The sequence below is a fragment of the Melampsora larici-populina genome, assembly GCF_000204055.1.
Source record: "Melampsora larici-populina 98AG31 unplaced genomic scaffold MELLAscaffold_123, whole genome shotgun sequence".
NCBI classification, from domain to species: domain Eukaryota; kingdom Fungi; phylum Basidiomycota; class Pucciniomycetes; order Pucciniales; family Melampsoraceae; genus Melampsora; species Melampsora laricis-populina.
This window is the reverse complement of record NW_006768887.1, coordinates 25354-47833: the sequence shown is the minus strand read 5'-3', so window position 1 is coordinate 47833 and position 22480 is coordinate 25354. Positions and strand designations below refer to the sequence as shown.

Here is a 22480-nt window from a genome sequence, read left to right as displayed (position 1 = left end):
TGTACTATAATCCATAATGAGTCATAGTCTCGGACTGTCCAATGTGGAAATTTGTACAAAGATGTGAAAGAGTTGGGAAAGCGGTCATTAGACTTTCAATGATGGTTTGATCTTCACCTTTCATTAGTAATTTAATTGTCACTGGTTGTTCTTGCCATGGAAAACATGTTTCTGGAAACAACTCTGTAGCTTTCTTTAGATGATCCTCAAGAAATCCGCATGCAGTTTGGTTTAAGGATTTGCGTAGCCATTTTGAATGTAAATTTAAAAGAGGATAGGGCCATTCAAAGACTATAGGATTATCTTTATAAAATTCCAAAAAACTATTGCTAAGTATTGAAAATATGTACTCGAAGTTTGGTGACTTGATTTTCAACTCCAGGTCAATTGCTTTATCATTTCTAGTTTATCCAGCTTGATTATATTGCATAATTTACTAGGAGTACATTCTTTGGTAAATGTCTTCCAAAATTCAATCAGACAAGATTCATAGTCTGGTTTCCTAAGAATTAATTGTAAGTCGCGGGTTGGAGCCACTATTTCCGGTTTTAAAAGTTCTTTAAGCTCAGTGAATAAATCTTTATTGGTCTTTTCAGGGATCAATCCAGTTTTCAAGGCAAGTAGGAAACGTTCCGAGTAGTTGAGAGCTAGTCTAGACAATGATAAGTCAATCATTGCTATCAGCAGTGGTTTCAAGGAATGCTTGAAAAAGATTGTTTCAAATGTTGTCCAAATTGTGAATAGCCTATTGCGGGGTAGAAGACCAAAACCTTTTGCACCTACCCAGAGATAGGCTCTGTTTAAAACATCTATATTAAAGTCCCAGTCAGATATTATTGAAAGAAAGTAGTTCAATGAGCTCACCATCATTATCATTCCCTGACTGGCTCCCATCAGCATCTCCTTTACCAATCACAAATGCTGCAACCGGGCTTGTTAACTGTTGAAGATTTTTATTGTATGATATCATATTATGTTAATATTATCTTTTCTGAAGTGAAGAATAGATGAAGCTTTACCTTTGGATCTTTCATATCACCCCCAATTATTTGAAAAGATTCTACCAAGTCTAAGCATAATTGAATCAACATAATGTTCAAATGATCTGTTGTATTGCCTTTGCCAGCCAAATACTTGATAAGCCATTCAATTTCCTTCTGTAGGATAGAGCTAGATGGTGGGCTTAAATAACAATATACATCTACATCTAAATGCCTTTTGCCAATTATTTTTGGCTTATGATTCTTCACTTCCTGTAAAGCTATGAAAATGTGATGAACTGCTGAAGCAAGGGATTGAAGAAACTCTAGATCATCATCATCATGACCATCACCTTCCTGAGGCAAAGTTCTGATTTCAACTGAGGGGTTTTGATTTTTGGTGGGGAGGGTGTAAGGGTGGAAGTAGAATATTACATTATGGGTTACAAGTTAGGGTATGGGTTTAGATAGAGGGTTTCAAGTAGATAGATTTGGTTCTTCCCCCCTTACCGTTTTCCTTTTTTCCTTCGTGGTTTCTCTCATCTTTTATTATCTCTATTTGTTCTACTGGTTTCTGATTCTCTCAAGTGCTGGACTAGGTATGGGTGGTTTCTCTCATCTTTTATTATCTCTATTTGTTCTACTGGTTTCTGATTCTCTCAAGTGCTGGACTAGAATTGATACAAGGGGTTTAGATAAACCCTCGCTCTTTCGAGAGCTGTGCCAAACTTCGACTCAGTGAAGGTGGAGATATCACTCCACCTTACACTTTTTTTATCACCCCTTACGATCGATTCAACTACGATTTTCGAATTCAACTTCAGTTTTGTGCACTCGACGGATCGTCGTCGTTTTAAGTTCAATAAGTCTAGTCTTACATTTGAAGTGGACTGCAGCGCCACCGAAAAAAAAAAAAACCAGTATACATTCAGTTTATATAATTCAATAGAGATACAGCCACCATTTGATGTCAGATCAACCGCGTCATACAAGAAATAATCCAGTTTCTGATCTAGTTAGATTGTCCGATCCAGAAGGTTTACTCCGCAATCCTCGTATATCACGTTCAGTTACCCCGGTCGTCGTTTCGGAAGAGGCGTCGACGTCATTATTCCATCGGGAGCTTGACTCCTTCTTGAATCCTCCCACGCGTACCGGCATCAGGACATTACAACCTTCGCCGGCAGTGTGGTCACCTATCGCACGACAGTTGACTCCAAATTTTAGTTCAGAATTAAGTGCTCCTCCGTCAGAATATTCGGTCAATCTAGATCAATTATCAGTACTTTCACCTACTCGACCTCACGCAAACTTGCCTCGACCTCCTAGACGAAGCTTACCGGGGGCCTTTGATCCTAATCTTACAATTGGTGGTTCGGACAGTGAACTTACCATGAACGGGCCGCCACCGACAAATCTTATGGATTCTACGAGTGGACCACACTCACCACAAGATCAGCAGACATTTATGCCGGGCGCCGAGAACTCAGCGGTCTCACAAAGCCAGTTTCAGGCTGAGACCGCAGCGATGAGAGCGGAGATAGTCACGTTGCAAAATCTGGTCCGTCAGTTAGTACTTAGCAAACAGTCTGATCAAGCACCGGCGAATACTGGGCAACAAGGATCTCATCAAGGTCATAATGCCTCTTCGGAAAGTCAAGATGGTACTATACTCCAGCCGCACTTCACGTCGACTCCTTTAGATAGGAACCCTTTCCGTGTACCTACTCTTCAATCAGTTACTCATATTTCTTCGAATCAAGCTCACCCTGAAATTCACCAACAACCTGCTAGTGCGATCGACCCTATTCGATTTCGCGTGTCTGATTTCCCGGAATACAAAGGTCGATACGGGGATGTCTCAGCGTACCGTATCTGGCGACACAAGGTGGAACGTCTTTTCATCGTCAAAGGGGTAATGTTGGATAGTGACCGTTTTAATATCTTGCCTTTATTGTTGGGTAATGATCCTGCGGCGTCTTGGTGTCGACGAGCGGGGGAATTTGTGGGCCATTCGTGGGCATCTGCTATGAAGGAGTTAGAGACCGTCATTCTACCGGTGGATTGGCTGGACAAGATTAAACAACAGATCCGAGAATTATCAATGAAGCCTAATGAGTCGATGAGCGCGTTTTGTGCTAGGGCTCGGGTCTTACAAGAAGCGGCAGGGTCCGATGAATGTTCTGAGGAAAGTCTTGCATGGGCTATTGTGGGGGGATCTACCTCATTATTCCGATCGATCCAACAACGCGATCAACTTGTCAAGACCAGTATCAATCCGGTTTCGCAACAGTTCTCTTTTGCAATTTTTGAGCAACGCGCATGTTCTACCTGGGATTTTGTTATGGAGATAGAAGCAAAGACTCGTGCCGGATCAAAAACTCAGAATTCGAACACTAATCCGTTCACTAATACGACCTCTGCGCCTGCTCAACGGACATCAAATCGACAACCTTTGACGCCGGAAGAGACGGCTGCACGAAACGCACGTTTTTTCGCTTATATGCGTTCCGTTGGTCTGTGTCCTCGATGCAAGACTTCGTGCAAGGACTGGCAAGGAAATTGCACAGCCCCATTTAATCAAGCTTATGTTCAGATCCCGAACGAGTTTCCTCGACAACCACCGTACCCGCCTCCTAAAGCTAGTAATACTCAACCTAGAAGAAATGCTATGGTAGAATCAAGGCCAGCGGCTCGGCGGATTGATGTAGCGGCTGTCGACAACGATCAAGTAGTTGATGTGGCGGCGTTGGGAGAGTTCCCGGATTTGGGTCGTGAGGATCTTCGGGCTTATGAGCAATTGCTTGAACGTTTAGCGGGACCGGAGGAGGAGGATTTGGTTGACGCCGCTGAGTGCGTACAGCCTGTTGCCCTTAATTCCTCAATTTCATCTCAATCAGCAACCACACCACTAATATTTGATATTGTGATCAATGGGTTTGCCATGCGCGCATTGGCTGATACTGGTGCAGGTACCAACTTGATGTCGGAGAAAGCGGCGAATAAATTGAAGACGGTTCGACGGCCTTTACCAGTGCCAGTAACTGTTCGTCCTGCTATTGCATCAGAACCTGATCCTTTTATTTTAAAGGAATTCACGTTTGCTAATGTGAAATTTATGGATCCGGTTTTAACCTTTGGGACGACGCCTTTCAAATTGGCACCGTTGGGGGGTTCGTACGACGTTATTCTAGGCACCCCATTTTTGGCGAAGCATCACCTAGATGTCTCGATCAGTCGACAACTTTTACGACATACAAAGAATGGTTATGAGTTCAAAGTAGTGGGGAAGAAAGAGGAAGAAATGAATGAAAAGGTTTTAGAAAAGCGTAGAGAAGCGTTGTTAGCCGCTGTGTTTGAAAATTTGTCTAAAGTGGAGGAGGTTCAGGATTTTTCTATTCGTGAAATGAAGATGTTACAAGAATTTGCAGATGTTTTCCCGGAAGACTTACCGGATGTTGAGCCAAGTGAGAATGTGGATGAGGATGTGGAGTTTTTTCCCTCAAAGCTGCAAGATAAAGCTGATACCACGCGTCATCGTATAATTTTGACGGATCCTGACGTTGTCATCAATGAACGGCAGTACGGTTATCCACGGAAGCATTTGGATGCTTGGCAAAAATTAATTGAACAACATGTCAAGGCAGGCCGCCTGCGCAAGTCAAAGAGCCAATATGCATCTCCCTCCATGATCATACCAAAAAAAGGATCCAAAAGCGCTTCCGAGGCTTATTTGTGATTATCGAAGACTTAATAAATTCACCGTTAAGGACCGCAGTCCACTTCCAAACGTGGACGAAGCAGTGCGTATTGTGGCACAAGGAAAGATTTATTCCTCTTTAGATCAGATAAACGCCTTCTTCCAGACACTTATGTGGGAGAAAGACATTCCTTTGACTGCAATAAAAACACCTTGGGGCCTGTACGAGTGGGTGGTGATGCCCATGGGGTTAACTAACGCGCCTGCAACCCAGCAACGACGGTGTGAGGAGGCTTTAGGAGATCTTGTTAATAAAGTGTGTGTTGTGTACATTGATGACATCGTGGTTTTCTCTGCAACGGTGGAAGAGCATGAGGAACATCTGCGTGAAGTGCTTCGTCGATTGCGGGCAGCTAATTTGTATTGTGGAGTAAAGAAGACAAAATTGTTTCGCCGTAGAATTCAATTTTTGGGTCATGAGATTGGGGAGGACGGTATCAGGGCTGATGATGAGAAAGTAGTCAAAGTAACAAACTGGAAAAGTCCGAAATCACCGAAACAAGTCAAAGAATTCTTGGGTACCGTGCAGTGGATGAAAAAGTTTGTAGATGGGTTGGAGAAGTATGCAGGACAACTTACACCGTTGACGAGCAGCAAGAGGGCGGATTCATTTGTATGGACAGAAAAGGAAGAGGCAGCTTTTCAGAATATCAAAAGAATGATAACGACACTCCCAGTTTTACGCAACATTGACTATGACACGAATGAACCGGTTTGGCTATTTACAGACGCCAGTGGGTACGGCCTGGGTGCAGCTCTGTTCCAAGGAGCGGATTGGGAGACAGCAAGTCCAGTAGCATATGATGGTCGTCAAATGACTCCGGCGGAGCGTAACTATCCCGTCCACGAGCAGGAATTGTTAGCTGTTATTAACGCTTTACATAAGTGGAGATTATTGTTGTTGGGTTTAAAAGTTCATGTCATGACGGACCATCATTCTCTTACTCATCTGTTATCTCAAAGAAATTTAAGTAGACGTCAAGCGCGCTGGCTCGAAACGTTGTCTGAGTTTGATCTGGAGTTCAAATATGTTCAGGGAGCTGACAATTCTGTCGCGGATGCTTTATCACGGGTTGAATCGGCAGCAATCACAATGTCGGTGGCTCACATGGATGAATCAATTTTGACTCAGGTGAAGAAAGGTTACGAAGAGGACGCGTTTTGTGTGAAGCTGGAAAAAGTGCTTCCTTTACGAGATAATTGTGCTTGGCGTGACGGTTTGATGTTCATCGACAACCGTTTGGTGGTACCGGCGACGGGTGCACTTAGGAGTACGTTGATTGGATCAGCTCATGAAGCAGTAGGCCATCTGGGAAGTTTGAAGACGGCGTTGAGATTGAAGGAGGAGTTCTTTTGGCCAGGGTTATCGGGTGATGTAGATCGTTTTGTGTTGTCTTGTGATGGTTGTCAACGTCATAAGGCTCGAACCACCAAGACCTTAGGACGATTGCAGAGTACTGATTTGCCTCGTCGACCGATGAGTAGTATTGCATTGGATTTTGTGGGTCCGTTTCCAAAAGTGTCGGGGTATGATATGGTTTTATCATGTACATGTCGGTTATCTGGGTTTGTTCGTCTTATGCCGACCAACCAAAAAGACACGGCCGAGCGCACAGCTCAACGACTCTTCAAATCTTGGTTATCAATTTTCGGTGCACCAGATGAAATGGTGGGTGACCGAGACAAGATTTGGCAATCTCGGTTCTGGCGGGAGCTTCATCATCTTATGGGGATTTCGGTCAACTTGACGACGGCATACCATCCTCAAGCCGATGGCCGAGCTGAACGCACGAACAAAACTTTCGCACAGCTTTTGCGTTTCTCAACACAGAAAAAGCAAGGAAAGTGGTTGGACGCGTTACCTATGGCTGAGTATGCTATTAACTCCGCAGTGAATGTATCGACAAAGATTTCACCGATGAAGTTTGTTCTAGGAGTACAGCCGAGATTGTTCCCAATCTCATCGCAAGGGATGGAGGTAGGGGAGGATGTTGAAAAATGGTTAGATGAAAGGAAGGCAGAGTGGACGGTGTGGAGAGATAGGTTGTGGGCGTCGAGAGTGGAGCAGGCATTACATTATAACAAGAGACGAGGTGGAGAGCTTGGAGCAGAAGTCGGTGATTTGGTTCTGATAGAGAGTAGTAATAGGTCTCAGGTGGTAGGTGGGAAGGTTGAGAAACTTAGGGCGCGGTACGATGGGCCGTATAAGGTGACTCGTGTTTTAAACGACGGGCGTGACTTTGAGCTACAACTGGGGGACGGCGACTCAACTCACAATGTTTTCCACGCGTCAAAGCTCAAGCTGTATCGAATGGCGGAGGAAGTGTTGGAGTGATGGGGTTTGGCGAGGAGCTACTCTGTGCAAGTAAGTCTCCTCCTTGTCGTATGCACCGACCGTGGGGTTCTACCTCCCTTGTTTTTCAATCAAACATTACCTCGGCCACATGTGTGAGCACCACCTTCGTGTTTGGGTTTTTCAGGCTGTGGACGGTCGTTACGAATTCATCGAAAATGGTACCTGGTTCGGCAGCTGTTGTGTTGTGGTTTTCTCCTTTTTTCTTTTTTCTTTTTCTTTTCTGTTTCTTTTCTTTTACTTTATTTCTTTTCATATTTGATTAGTACAATTTTAAATATCTAGTGTTGGTTGTGAGTGGGATAAATGGGGAAGTTTGGAGGTTCTACGGAGGGGTTTTGATTTTTGGTGGGGAGGGTGTAAGGGTGGAAGTAGAATATTACATTATGGGTTACAAGTTAGGGTATGGGTTTAGATAGAGGGTTTCAAGTAGATAGATTTGGTTCTTCCCCCCTTACCGTTTTCCTTTTTTCCTTCGTGGTTTCTCTCATCTTTTATTATCTCTATTTGTTCTACTGGTTTCTGATTCTCTCAAGTGCTGGACTAGGTATGGGTGGTTTCTCTCATCTTTTATTATCTCTATTTGTTCTACTGGTTTCTGATTCTCTCAAGTGCTGGACTAGAATTGATACAAGGGGTTTAGATAAACCCTCGCTCTTTCGAGAGCTGTGCCAAACTTCGACTCAGTGAAGGTGGAGATATCACTCCACCTTACAGATTGATAAAGGGATATATTCTTTGAGAGAATGATAGCTCACCATCTTTGACTCCCTCCTTCCATACCTGGAGTTCATTCTCCCTTGAAATTGCTAGGTGTTTTATTATCATAGTGGATGTCTGAGTTATGAGCCACTAGTTTAGAAGGTATTATTCTGAAATGACTTAAAAATTGAGCTGAAAGGAGAGTCCTTCATGAATTAGAGATTGAAATGATGATGTGAGCTTCAGGCTTCATGAGTTCATTCAGGTAAATGTATTGATTATTGAAAGATTAGGTTCTAATGTAAGATAAGCTGATGAATCAATATTGAACAGGTTGAGATAAATTTTGGTTTTCTAGTAATTCATTTGATTTAATTTAACTTTGATTTAATTCATTCATTATAGGTAAAGCTTGAAGATAAGAAATAAAGATCTATAATGAATATTCGATGAATCGATTGAAGGAGTCTAATTGATTCCTACTGGAATTTCATTTTATATATTTGAAGTTGTTCTTGAATTGAAGTATAGTCATAAACTTCTGAAACCCATAGCATATATGATGAATTTATTGATATGTAATGAATTCAAAGCCGTGATACTAATAGATAATAAGAGATTTGGATTTCACGGCTTTGAATATATATTTCAATTCACGGCTGTAAATATATACCTTTTCTTTTAATTTCAATTGATGGCTTTAAATATATATATTTTGTTTTAATTTGAATTCATGGCTTTGAATATACCTTTTATTTTAATTTAAATAAAAGGCTTTGAATATAACTTTTCTACGGAAGGCAAGAGGTGTCAAGGTGACAATGCAAAAATCAAACAACGAGAATCACAATTCCCGGGTGCAAAATTCAAAAATCAAAGACAAAACTACAGAAAATACTCAAATACAGGGCAAAAACCCCTGTACTGGAGCAAAAATCGTGGCAGAAACCCCTTTCAGACCAGGTTACGGCCCAAATTTCAGTAGATTTACAACTTGAACCTCCACATCTGTCACCCCATTGTCGCATTGACACAAAAAGTACCAGGAAAGCCACATAAGAGGAAATCAGAATTCAAAAAACAAAAAAACAAAAGTCAAAAATCAAAAAACCAATGTCAATAATCAAAAAACGACAATTAACAAACCATAAACAAAGACCCCAAATACAAAGACTGCACATGAGAGTGATGAAAATTGTACAAACCACCTCTCTATCTCTCTACCTCTCAACCAATCACACAACCCATACACAACACACCAGCACTGATCATCTTATATTGGCCAGTCATACATCCACATTCATCCATCTTTTGTCATAGTCTCCACTCATCCACCTTGTTCAACAAAACCTACACTACACTGAACTTCTTTGATTGTCTTCACTCTTCTTCATCCTTCTTTGATTGTCTTCACTCTTCTTCATCCTTCTTTGATTGTCTTCACCCTTCTTCAATCTTCTTGGATTGGCTTCAATCCTCTGTAATCTTCTTTTATCAGCTTCAATCTTCTTTATATTCCTGTGCACCCATGCACCTATGCCCTTATGTACCTGCACCCAGGCACCTATGCACCAATGACTCCCTGCACCAATGACTCCCTGCACCCCTGCACCCCTGGCATGCACCATGCACAGGTGCATGCACTTTACCCCCAGCCCTATGGGCCCCCCTTGTAACCCAAGCCAAATAGTAAAATTAAATTTGTATAGTGTTCAGATTATGTATTCCATAGTTATATAAGTTGTCTAAAAAATGTTCACCATTTATGCCTGTATAGTTATAGAATCTCTCCTATTTGTACAGTTGGGCTGGTGCGTCAGCCGCAAAAACCAACTACAGAACTCCATTTCATCTCAGTCTCACTTGTTTTGAGATGGGTTTTTTCCTCAAGTCATGCTTGATTAGGGTATGCTAATCAAGCACGCCTTTGTGGCCGTTTAACAGGACCATGATACAGAAGTATCCAGATCCAAGATCCATTCCAAGAAAAAAAAAGAAAAAAAAGGGAAGACAAAAAGAAGAAAAAAAAAGAAAAAAAAGAAAAAAAAGAAAAAAAAGATAAAAAAGATAAAAAAGAAAAAAAGAAAAAAAAGAAAAAAAGAAAAAAAAGGAAAAAAAAAAGGAAAAAAAAGGGGAAAAAAAAGAAAAGAAAAAGCAAAAAAAAAGAAAACAAAGAAAAGAAGAAAAAAAGAAAACAAAGAAAAGAAGAAAAAAGAATAAAAAAAAGGAAAAAAGAAAACAAAGAAAACAAAGAAAAAGAAGAAAAAAGAGTAATCATATTATTTCAAAATACATATCAATACCTTTTGTGCAATATCTTACTTGAATAAAGCCCATGTAATGAACTATCTTGTGTACCTTCTATTCCTCTTCTACATAATCCTGTATCAGCCAATCAAAGAAGATTACAGAAGATTGAAGCTGATGGAAGAACACTAAGGAACAAAGAAGCTGATCCAAGAATATCGAAGAAGGGTGAAGCCAATCCAAGAATATCAAAGAAGATTGAAGACAATCGAAGAAGGATGAATAAGAGCAAAGACAGTCAAAGAAGGATGAAGAAGAGTGAAGATGATCAAAGAAGGATGAAGAAGAGTGAAGACAATCGAAGAAGTTCGGTGTAGTGTAGGTTTTGTTGAACAAGTGGATGGGTAGAGACTATGACAAAAGTTGGAAGAATGACTAAGATGATTGGTGATGGTGTGTGGTGTATGGGTTGTGTGATTGGTTGAGAGGTAGAGAGGTGGTTTGTACAATTCTCATCATCTAATGTGCAGTTTTTGTATTTGGGGTCTTTGTTTATAGTTTGTTGATTGTCTTTTTTTGATTATCGACATTTGTTTTTTGATTTTTGACTTGTTTTTGTGATTTTTGATTTTTGATTTTTGATTTCCTCTTTTGTGGTTTTCCCGGGACTTTTTGTGTGAATGCGACAATGGGGTGACAAATGTTGAATTTCAAGTTGTAAATCTACTGAAATTTGGACCGTAACCTGGTCTGAAAGGGGTTTTTGCCATGATTTTTACTCCAGTACAGGGGTTTTCGCCCTGTATTTGAGTATTTTCTGTAGTTTTATCTTCAGTATTTGAATTTTGCACCCGGGTATTGTGATTTTGGTTTTTTGATTTTTGCACTGTCACCTTGACACCTCTCGCATTCCGTAAGTGCACTAAGATTGATTTCTGTTTTGGCTTCAGTCCAACAGGTTATGAGCACCTAATCTTGAATTTTTTTTACTCTATTGAAATATTCTTTCATTTCAAACCTTTGTATGGCATCACCGTTGGTTCTGTCATCCTCAAATCCGAATCCGAATAACCCTAACCCTGAGTTTTTGACTCCTCCTACCAACATTGAGGACCCCTTCTGTGTTGGCTCTTGATAGGGTCCTTTAGCTTTGCATACATTGGCTGTCGTGGGTCTAACTCTTTTATACTATACATGCCCATGCCCTCATGCACCCGTGCACCTATGACCCCATGCCCCATTCCCCATTCCCCATGCCCCATGCCCCTATGCACCCATGCACCCATGCACCTATAACCCCAGCACCCCAGCACCTGCATGCATACATGCACATCCATGTGCATGCACAGCCGGGCATGCCCCTAAGTGCATGCAACAAGGTGCACAGTGCATGCACTTTCAACCCGGATCCTGGGGCTACCTTGTAACCCTAACCCAGAAAAGAGTGGGGGAGATAAGCGAGATGGGATAGAAGGAGGGGGAATGGATGTGGTGTCTGATTGGGAAACTTGACCAATAGTATCATCTTCAAGAGTTAAATCAATCTCCAGTTGGTTTGTTGCAGTATTCTGTACATGTTCATTCTGATCAATATCCATAGCTGAATATGCATGACTTTCAACAAGATCATGATCAGTATAAAAGTTCATTGAATCATTTGGATTATCTAATTCATGTTGTGTGGGAGTTTCAAAATTAATGATATCTTCACATTGTAATTCTCGATCAGATTGTGATTGATATTGATCAACTTCTAATTGATGTGGATACTTGGCCTTCTGATCTTGAAAGTATTTAAAGAGACGCCCTACTGAATTTTCATCAAGGTCATAACTAACTTTATTATTCTTAGCATAATTATAAGTTCTATTTGTGGTCTTGCTCATGTTGTTTTCTTCCAGTATAGCGTTGGAAGGTCCTTCCATCTGGTCAAGTGCATTGAGAATAAGATGAATGTTTTAATTACTAGCATTGGAAATTATTTTCTGCTTCTTCTCTTTCCTTTGAATACTATAATTATCATCACTATCTCCTAAATATTCTATCATCTTCCTCTTCCCCTTTATTTTATCCACCTTTGGTAATTCTTCTTCTTCTTCTAAACCCTTCTTAGCCTTACTCTTTGTTTTATGCACCACTGGTTGCTCTAAATCATTGATTTCACCTTGATACGCATGTTGATGACCCTCAGGATAAGCTGTTCATAAGTATCAAAATATATCAGTGATAAATCAGCAAAGCAAACTGAAAGAGATAGAGACTCACAAGTATCAGAAGCCCACCATTTAGACTTTTTCTTCTTGCAAGGTGTTAGAACCTGACTTGAGAGAATAGCGCAACAAGGTATAGATGCCTTAATAACTAGATTGCAACATGAGGATTAAGAAGTACAACTGAGCACAGGATAATATGAGACGTGTGGATGTACAGTATAAGCATATCCCTTTAGTGAGGTCATTACATCACTCCCCCTTTATACCTCAACCCCCTCTTGACAGGTCAGGTATCTTTCCACGGGTTGGCATTAAAAAACCCAGTGGGAAAAAGCCTTACCCTCTCACTCTTCCCCTTTTCCTATAATACTTGTTTTCAGCTTGAGGATATTTTGAATTGAAATCATTGACAACTTCTTGCGCATTCATTAAAGCATTTTCAGGTTCCCACGTGTCATTCTCAGGTCCATAACCTTTCCAGCTAACTAAGTATTCTATTTTTCCTCTTCTTCTTCTTTTGTTTAAAACCTCGTTCACTTCAAATTCTTCTGTGTCTTGGATTATTACTGGAGGCGGTGGTTCTTCAACTTGTCCTTCAATTTTGCTCTTGACGTATTCTCTGAGTAAATTAACGTGGAAAACCGGATGAACGTCGTTCATTTCCTTTGGCAACTGTAATTTGTATGCGTTAGTAGACACTTTTTCAATTATCTTATAAGGTCCAAGCCATTTATGTGAGAACTTAGCGATGGGTCTAGTTGTTGATATATGTTTTCTGCTGAGCCATAGAAGTTGACCTTTCTCCCAGTTTGGAGCTGCTAGAACTTTCTTGTCGAATTGATGTTTCATATTAGTTTGTGCTTCCTGCATTGCTTCTTTGAGTTCGTCGTGTATTTCCTTCAGGTTATTGATTCTGTCCTCAACAATAGGCAAGCATTGGTCAGTACTCGGGGTCCCCGTGAAGCTCACATCGTACCCGTAAAATTGCTTTGAAAGGAGACATGCCAATGGATACGTGTAAATTGTTATTATACGCAAATTCTGCCATAGGTAACAGATCTTGCCAGTCGTCTTGTTTGTAGGACGTGAAGTGTTGGATATATTGTTCAACTGCCTTGTTAGTGATTTCTGATTGACCGTCTGTCTGCGGGTGATACGCAGTCGATGCCTGAGTCTTGATGCCTAACTGGTTATTCATTTCCTTCGTTATTTTCGAAATGAAGATGTTGCCTCTGTCCGAGGTGATGGTTCTTGGTGTCCCGTGAATCTTCCAAACCGAGTTCAGCATTAACTTGGCTAATTCTTCTGAGTTCATTGATTTCTTGCACGCCACGAAATGAGGCATTTTTGTGAAGCGGTCAACCACCGTTAATATGCTATCAAAGTCATTTGAGCTTGGTAAATCGGTGATGAGATCGTAGCATATGTCTAACCACGGTCCTTCGGGAATTGGCAGGGGTTGAAGGCTTCCAAACGGCTTGCTAGTTCTGCTCTTCACTCTTTGACACGAGTGACATCCATCAACATATTGGTTTACATACCGTTGCATCGAAGGCCAGTAAAAGGACCTTTTGATCAGCATGAGAGTACGCATTCTTCCTGGGTGGCCAGCTAAAAGACTATCATGTCTAGATCTCAGTATTTGAAGTCTGATGTTATCATCGTCAGGGACTACCAGTTTGTCGTTGAAATATAAGACATCATCATTTAAAGAGTATCCTCCCAACAGCTTTGAATTAGGCATTTCATTGCATAGCTTGATGATATCTAATACTCTTTCATCTTCAATTGATTTCTGCTTGATCTCTTCAATAATACGCTCATCAGTCCAAAATTCGTTTTGTGAGTTCAGTTCTTCAATTTGTATTGGCGAAGTGTCTTCAGTTATAAACCACGAGTCTACAAGGTCTAGTTCTTCAATAAAGGCGTCGCAAGGTAGGTTTTCTGGCTTAAGAAGTTGACCAAACGTTAATTTATCACCGTCTTCTGGCTTCAGATCAGGCCTTCGAGAAAGAGCGTCTGGTTTTGCCGACTTCTTTCCCGGTCAAAATCTGATTTCGAAGTCAAAGCTGCCAAGTATTTCGGCCCAACGAGCCTGTCTTCTGGTGAGTTCTTTTGTTGTCATCAAAGATTGTAAATTCTTATGATCGGTATATACGATAACATTCAAACGATTTGGATTGCCTTCTAAGTATTGGCGCCATTCCTTGAATGCCGATATCACCGCTAGCAGTTCCTTATCAAAAATTTCATAGTTGCGTTCTGCTTTGATTAACAACCGAGACAAGAAAGCCACTGGATGTAATTCTCCATCTAGACTTGAGACTTGAGATAGGACTGCTCCTAGTGCATAATCGGAGCAGTCACATTTGAGTACAAACGGTCTATAAGGATCAGCAATTGTTAATACCGGAGCCGACGTGAATGCCAATTTTAAATTCTCAAAAGCTTCATTTCTTCCAGTTGTCCATTCAAATTTCACTCCATCTTGAGATAATTCGTGAAGTGGTCTTGCAATCTTTGAGAAGTGACTGATAAATCTCCGGTAAAAGTTCGAAAATCCCAGGAACGTTAAAACTTCAGATAAGTTTTTTGGTGCTGGCCAGTCTCGTACCGCTTTAACCTTGGTGTCATCCATCTTAATTTGATTCCTACTGATGATTAATCCTAAGTAAGCTATCTCTTTTTTTGAAAATTTACACTTCTCCGGTTTGAGCCAAACATTTTGAGCTTTTAATATATCTAAGACTTCCTTAACTACTTTCTGATGATCTACTCCTGGCTTTGTGTAAATTAATATGTCATCCTGATAAGCTGCCACGTCTTTTCCAAGGTGAGTTTTGAGTATATCCTGGATGAAGAACTGAAAGAATCCCGGAGCACCTGTAGGCCCAAAGGGCATAGTCAAAGGTTCAAATTGTCCTGATTTGCATATGAAAGCTAATTTGGCTTCATCTCCTTCTCTTACTCTCAAGTTGTTGTAGCCATTACGCATATCTAAGCTAGTGAATTTGTCTGCGTCGAGTAAACTGTCTACTAATTCCATTGTCAGGGGTAATGGATATTTGTTCTTTACAGTTAAGGCATTGAGTTTTCTATAGTCGAAACAGGGTCTGATATTACCGTCCTTCTTTCCTGCAAATAATACCGGAGCCGCCCAAGGTGAAGTAGTTCTTCTTAGTGTTCCGTTTGCTAACCCTTTTTCAATCATATCACTGAGTACTTCTGTTTCTTTCGGTGACAAGGGTATGATCCTTCCTGCTTGAGGTGTTGCGTTTGGAAGTAGGTCTACTCGGAAGTCATAAGGTCTATGAGGAGGTAAGACATCTGAATTTGATTTTTCAAACATTTCTAGGTATTCATGATAGCATTCAGGCACTAATTCAGCCGCTGTCTTTTCTGTTCTACCTTTAGAGGCTTCTACCGCTAGTCTTGTTGATACATTCCAAGATGTCTCAGCTGCATCTATCATCGCTTTCGTCGGTCGATGGATGTTGGCGTAAGATGTTTGTGACTTTGACCGGGTTCCTGTGAGGTTTAATCTTTGTCCAAGAGAAACATGCTTGCCAGTTTTTCTAAGGACGGAGGAGACATTGGTTGTATCAAACTCACTCTGCAGGGGTTTGCACAAGCTTGTTAGCTTAACCCCCATATCACCATTCCTAGCTTCCCTTTTTGGGCTCCATTCTTGGTCCTGCAAGGGTTGTGACGGTGGTGGCAGAGTGGTTTTCGGCTGAAGTTCCTTCGTGGCTAGTAGTCGGCAAGGTTTTGTCACTGTCGTAGTTTGTGTTTCTGTGTTGTAAGAGATTTCTAAAGGAGAATCTTGATCGCTAACTGATTTTTCAACTTGGTTTAAAAAAGGAATATCAAACTCACATTGCGGGGGTGATAATAAGTCTTTTGAGACTTGCACCCCCTCGTCACTGAACCTAGCAATCCTCTCTGGCCTCCTATCGTGGTCCATCGAGGTGGTTTTCGGCAGGGACGAAGCTGACCTTACAGCTGCAATTTCGTGATTGGTTGATGGCCTGAGGCGTCCAAGTTCCCAATCGATGGTCTTGTGATTTCGTCTGATCCATGGCATTCCGAGAATAACATCGTACTTGTCTCGCAAGTAAGTGATTAAGAATGTCGTCTCATTGTCGTTGTCGTTGACTCGGTAGTCACCAGTGTGCGTGATTATCGACTCATGGCCACTGAATCCAGTGACACTTCTCTTCTGGGGTAGTGGGGTGGTTTCAAAGAAGGAAAGAGATGCAAATTTTCTGCTCATGGCTTCGTGAGTAGCTCCGCTATCCACTAAAGCTCTCGCAGTTTTTGTTGTGGCGGTCTTTGGGTCAAAAAGTGATATCAAATCAATAATACGAGTGTCTTTCATTTCTAATTCATCAATGACATTATCTTCTAACCCTAATAAATTTTGTAAGCTCGAGGTATGCACAACATTCAAACTCAAGCTCCTCCATTTTTTGACACATCTGCTCTTCCTTCTTCTTTACTCTCATTTCTTCCTCCCGTGATTTTAGCATCCAGTTCATCTATACGTGCTTTCAATTGAGCTTCTAATTCACTGATCCTTGAATTTATCCTCCTCTTGAAGTTGAATAACTGCCTCTTGAATTTGAATATCCTCCTCTTCCACTTTGTCTTCTATTCTAGGGACAATCCGCAATAAAGTGATTATCTTTTCCACATCCATAACAAGCTCCATTTGAACCTCTACGTTTGTATTCTTCAGCTGATATGTTTAGACGGTACGCTGAACAGTCCATGGCGTTGGGGTCCGTTGGCGTAGACATTGAGGCGTTTTGATTACCACTTGTAAATACACTCGATCCCTCTGGAGTACGTTTATGAATCTTATTGTCTAATTTAATCGCTACTCTTGCCATTTCCTCCACAGACTCAAAGACATCTCTAATCATATAAACTGAAATTTCGGATTTTAAGCCTTGTTTGAATTGCGATCTCAAAACTTCCTCGGGCCATTTAACAACCAACGATAACTCCGAAAATTTGATCCAATAGTCCGAAACTGTCTTGGTTTGTTTCAGAGCTCGAATTTCCTTTTCCGCCTTCGAAACTCTTTTGCTATCAAAGAATGTGCCTTTAAAAGATTCTACAAAGCGTTGCCACGTGACCATATGAGCATTGTCTCCATTTAGGAGTTGATCCGTAAACGACTGCCCCCAGATGTTCGCCTTTCCCGTTGTGTAGGACAGGGCGAACGCTACTTTTGCCTGATCATTTGCAAATACCGACGAATTAAGCTGCATGTACAACCCTAACTGATTTAAGAAAATCTCCGCTTTAGTTCCCTTAGAGCCATCGAATTTGTCTGGAGTAGCGACTTTATGCGTTCGTGGTAGAGCGGTTTGGCCTGATTGCATCTGTTGAACAGGGGCTTGCATCGTAGGGTTAGGAATACTTTGGAACGACGTAGGGTTGAATTGATCTTCAGCTGCACGTTGTTGTTGGGATTTGTGTTTCTCTTGTTTAAGCTGCTGTAGTTCTTTTTCAACTTTTTGTCTCAAGGATGTTTCTTCATTCAATCTCATGTTCATTTCAGCCAGTTGTTTCATAACATCTTCTAAGCTGATAGACGACATAGTTCCAGCTAGTTGAGTTCCTTCAGTAGACTGTTCGTCTTCTTCCGAAGGATCTTCGTGGGGGATCTTGAATTCAGGCGTGGTGAGAGGGTTTTGATAATTAGAGTTTTGCGGGGTACTGGTTCGATCTTCTTCTTATACTTGATTTGTAATCCTATTGTTGATTTAAACTTTAACTTTTTTGATCTGTACTGATATCTACTTTAAATGCTTCGGTTAAACTTGAGATCTGAACTTTGTTTCTTCTTGATTTGAATTTAAAATTTTGATAACTTCTTCGATTTTCTTTATTTCTTCTTTCCTTCGTTTGATCTTGAATGCGTCTATTCTACTGAGTTTAAGATGTTGCAATATGTTAGAACCTGACTTGAGAGAATAGCGCAACAAGGTATAGATGCCTTAATAACTAGATTGCAACATGAGGATTAAGAAGTACAACTGAGCACAGGATAATATGAGACGTGTGGATGTACAGTATAAGCATATCCCTTTAGTGAGGTCATTACACAAGGACCACATGACATGTAAACTGTTTCACGCTTACAGTTTGAAGCAGCCTCTTCAAGATCAGAATTCTTGTTCAAACATTTCTTGCAAGTAAAATGACATGGTGCATCTTATGTTACTCTCATGATTCAATCTAAAATATCAACTGAATAAATTTGAATTTGCTATCTTATAAATTTGTATACCAGTGATCTTTGATTATGATTATATTTATTAAAATTGAATTTGATAAATTTCTTTCTATTTTTAATAGTCTTAAAATGAATTTTGAAATGTGTAGCTTTGAATTTTTGGTTTTGAATTGATATAAAATTAAAATGTCTTCTGGTTTTGAAATGATTTCTACTTATGATTTGAAATTATATTTTCATATTTGATTTAATGAAGAAAATTCATTAGTTTAGATTTTGTTCAAAAGGTTTTCTTAATGAAATGAAAATGATCTCATTTCTGTACTTACTTCTTGACTGATTAAGGAATTGATATGATTTTGATTTGAATTTTTATCTTTTTGATTTCTTTGAAGTTGTAAATTGCAAATTGATTTTGAATGTGTTTTAAAAATTGAAATATATTTTTGGTTTTCAAAATCCAAAAGCTATTTCACAGTTTGAAAATGAAGTTAGTGATTGATTTTATATTGATTTAGTTTTGAAGTTGAATGGTTGAGATTGATTTTGAAGTTGGAAGCCTGAAATTGGTTTTGAAAAATCAAAAGTTGAAATCGGTTTTCAAAATTCAAAGCCAAACTTTCCAGACTATACTCAACTCCACAAATCTCATAAAGCTCAAGCTGTTGAAGTTGTAGAGAAAGTTCAACTTGAGCTTAATTGTTCAGTGAAATTGATTCATGAACAAGAAATTAAATCACAAATTCAAGAATTAACTATCAAACATCACCAAATGCTCATGTCAACTGATACAAGTAGAGGGAATCCTATGACAATTCAAAGACGTGAAAACTGATCAAAAGTATAGACAAAAGTTCAAATCACATTTCTACTGATGAAATACTTGGTCAATGCTTTTCATGTTCCATTTCTCCCTCATAATTGTCTATCACTTGCTCCATCCTGGAAAACAGGTGCCCAGCTTGTATACTGTAATAGTCATCTATTTGTACTTAAGAATAGTGATACTGTTGCTTTAGATGGAAATATTATTAACAAGCTCCTGATCCTGAAAATTAAAATTCAAGACTACCAGATCAAATAATGTGTTTTTCACTTCTGATATAAGGGACAAGCACTTAGCTCATCCATGTGAGAAACACCTTGAGAAAGCAGCCCAATGTCCTTTTGGCATCAATTCCAAAATCAGGTCTTGACCTCTCTGTGAATCATGTGCACTAGGAAGAAGTATATGTCCAGCAGCTTTTCTTAAACCGCTTCAGGCTCTTGATGTAGTATACGCATTTGTTGGCGGTTCACCTCATAAAGTGATCCTAATCTTCTTATCCACTATGAAACCCGAATCTTCATCAGAACAAGCATCTCCCTCAAAACACAATCCATAGCAACTGGGGTCCATAAAAAGGTATGGATTTCAAGGGAGTCAACTGTATGCAGATCAATCCACCAAAAACATCCAGCTCACAATTCATGCACAAGTGCCACAATTGATGGTAAACATTTGAATCAGTGCTTTCAATGCACCCAAAATCACCCAAACTTACCCAAACTCACAATGACATGCTTCTCCACTGCTCTGTGCTTCAGAATATGGTTCCGACGCTCATACTTTATACCCGCCAATTAAACCTCCAACATGAGCAACACATGTGATCATTATATTTTGTGCACGCCAAACAATTTCACCAGGCATGTGCCCTAGATCCTTGACCTCTCAGACCCAAATCTAGAAAGGACTTCATTATATCATCCTTTTTATCGTTGATCAATTACCAATTTTCAAATACATTCACAATCTACTTGGTTCACTTCTTCAAGTGTTCTTTTAACCTCTCAGACCCAAATCTAGAAAGGACTTTGTTATATCATCCTTTTTATTGCTGATTGATTACCAATTTTCAATTAGATTCAAAATCTACTTGGTTCACTTCTTCAACTACCACAACTCAATCTCATCATTCATCTTCAACAAGCCATCTTTAATTCTCCGAGTACTTTGATGAATAATTCAAATCAGCTATTACTGAACCTCAGTCTAGCCATATCCAAACAAAAAAAAAATCAGTTTTCTTCATTGGCATACCATATGACACTGAGGAAGTCAATTTTCAGGCAGTTATAAGTAGACTTGGTTGTAAGATAGAAATTCTAACATTTCCACCTCAAAGTCCAGATAATCAAAGCCGGGTTGGGTGTCCCAAGTTTAAGAATCAGCAATCGGCAAATGAGTTTGTTCATCTTCATGCTCCTAAGCAACTTTGTACCTTGCAACCACCAACTTCAGAATACTCAATCAAGATTCAACATAGTACAACCAATGGAAAATCTCCTATCACAATGTCAACCAATGATGGGAAGGACCATATTGGTGATACTCTATCTAAGAAGATATTATCGAGAGGCATAGATATGCATGCTACTGGAAAAGACATTGCAACTCATCTATCACAACCAGCTACTGGCTTTTTCTCCAACGGAGTAGGAGCATAATACTAATCAAGGATCAAACTTCACAAGCTTCAATGTGGTTTGCCTTTGTGGAATACAATAGTGTGATGGTCTGTATCATTTTTTGCCATATCCGATGATAAGCCAGGATATTGACCTTTCATTTTATCCCCTGTAGGCCCCCAGGGTTGGTCTAGGGATCCTTAAGCTGTGTCATATATTGGCGTATCAGGCTGGATCTGGTAGATTATCATTCCCACGTTGCCACATCAATGTATTGAATTCCCTTTCAGTGGTGCATCCTAAATGCTGGGATCTAAATACTTATCTAGAAATTTGGACGCCAGCTGGTAATACAACTTCTTCTGCATCACCTACCCATCTGGGCGGAGATTGGATCATGTGGGATTTGGACAAGACATCAAATTCCATGACCCTTTCTCTCAGCCACCATGCTGATGCTGATATGATCATTTTTTTCCTTTCCATATTTATTTATAATAATTTTGATTTTCTACAACTTGGCTAGATATGCATGAGGTCATCCCTCAACCAGCTACTGCGCATGACCCTGCCGAACTTGCCCTTGGCCACCATGCTGACCTAGGTGAGTTTTTCCTTTGTTTTTGTCCTCTCCATATCTATGTATAATAATTTTGATTCTATCCCCTCAATCAGCTACTGCACAGGATTCAAATAGAGCTTTCCCCCGGCAATCAAGCTGCCCCAGGTGAGTTTTTCCTTTCTTTTTTTTCTTGTTATGTCTATATACAATAATTTTGATTTACTACAACTTGGGTAGATATGAGTCTTGTCATGGATCCAAAAAATGTTACTCCTGAGCTGGTTCAAACACCTGATCCATGTGAAGATCTCAGAGGAATTGTTTTGTGCAAGGATGCTGTTAATTCAGGAGCAAACCCGTGTCGTATCAAAGCTCTTTATTATATATGTAATGTCCAGGCAGACACGGATGAAGCCATGTACAAACATACCACATGTCCTTGCAATCAGGTGTAGTTTCAGCTCCTTGCAAATCCACCAGTTAATCACTGGCTCTGACTCACTCCTGTCTCCTACTGAACCATCCTTATCTCATATGCTTGATTATCTGGTATGTTTGATTTATCCACGAATGCAATAGGTCAACCTCAGAGATTCAGACAAGCTAGTTGAGGCTATCAAGAACCAAGAATCAACCCTTTTGCAGAACTCCAATACCAATAAACACAAGGCTACTTCAAGATTTGACTATTTCAGTTCAACCTCACAAAGAGGATGTTCAATATACCAGTGGCCAAAGTAAGATTATACTTAATCACATCTACCTTTGCCTCCTTCAGAAAATTAATCACTAATATCAACATTTTATTCAACTTTGTCAGATACTGGTATGAGCGGAGCCACCAAGGTAATTGGCTTCCATTCACACAAGAAGCAATGTTTATCACCTTCAGAGAACGCAGCCCTGGAGAGGCCCCTTATGAAATATAATGAGCAACATCTCTCTGCACCATGTAAGTTTTTGTG

The 22480-nt window shown here is 40.1% G+C and overlaps 4 protein-coding genes across 4 annotated transcripts; 2 read left to right on the top strand and 2 right to left on the bottom strand.

The window, feature by feature from the left end:
• Nucleotides 1-4: 4 nt before the first annotated feature.
• MELLADRAFT_114205 (uncharacterized protein) lies at nucleotides 5-1091 on the bottom strand (the record flags this gene model as incomplete). Its single annotated transcript, XM_007419054.1, has 4 exons — nucleotides 5-303; nucleotides 438-809; nucleotides 865-940; nucleotides 1020-1091. 4 exons carry the CDS (start codon nucleotides 1089-1091, stop codon nucleotides 5-7), a joined length of 819 nt encoding a protein of 272 aa, XP_007419116.1.
• Nucleotides 1092-1947: 856 nt separating this feature from the next.
• Nucleotides 1948-7954, top strand: MELLADRAFT_114204 (uncharacterized protein; the record flags this gene model as incomplete). Its single annotated transcript, XM_007419056.1, has 2 exons — nucleotides 1948-3833; nucleotides 7924-7954. 2 exons carry the CDS (start codon nucleotides 1948-1950, stop codon nucleotides 7952-7954), a joined length of 1917 nt encoding a protein of 638 aa, XP_007419118.1.
• Nucleotides 7955-11403: 3449 nt separating this feature from the next.
• MELLADRAFT_114203 (uncharacterized protein) lies at nucleotides 11404-11967 on the bottom strand (the record flags this gene model as incomplete). Its single annotated transcript, XM_007419053.1, has 1 exon — nucleotides 11404-11967. The coding sequence occupies one exon, from the start codon at nucleotides 11965-11967 to the stop codon at nucleotides 11404-11406; it is 564 nt and encodes a 187-aa protein (XP_007419115.1).
• An 8872-nt stretch (nucleotides 11968-20839) lies between these two features.
• On the top strand, nucleotides 20840-22256 carry MELLADRAFT_69872 (uncharacterized protein; the record flags this gene model as incomplete). The annotated part of the gene is made up of 7 exons (XM_007419057.1): nucleotides 20840-20980; nucleotides 21129-21300; nucleotides 21480-21557; nucleotides 21651-21680; nucleotides 21753-21964; nucleotides 21996-22064; nucleotides 22095-22256. The coding sequence occupies 7 exons, from the start codon at nucleotides 20840-20842 to the stop codon at nucleotides 22254-22256; spliced, it is 864 nt and encodes a 287-aa protein (XP_007419119.1).
• Between the last annotated feature and the right edge of the window lie 224 nt (nucleotides 22257-22480).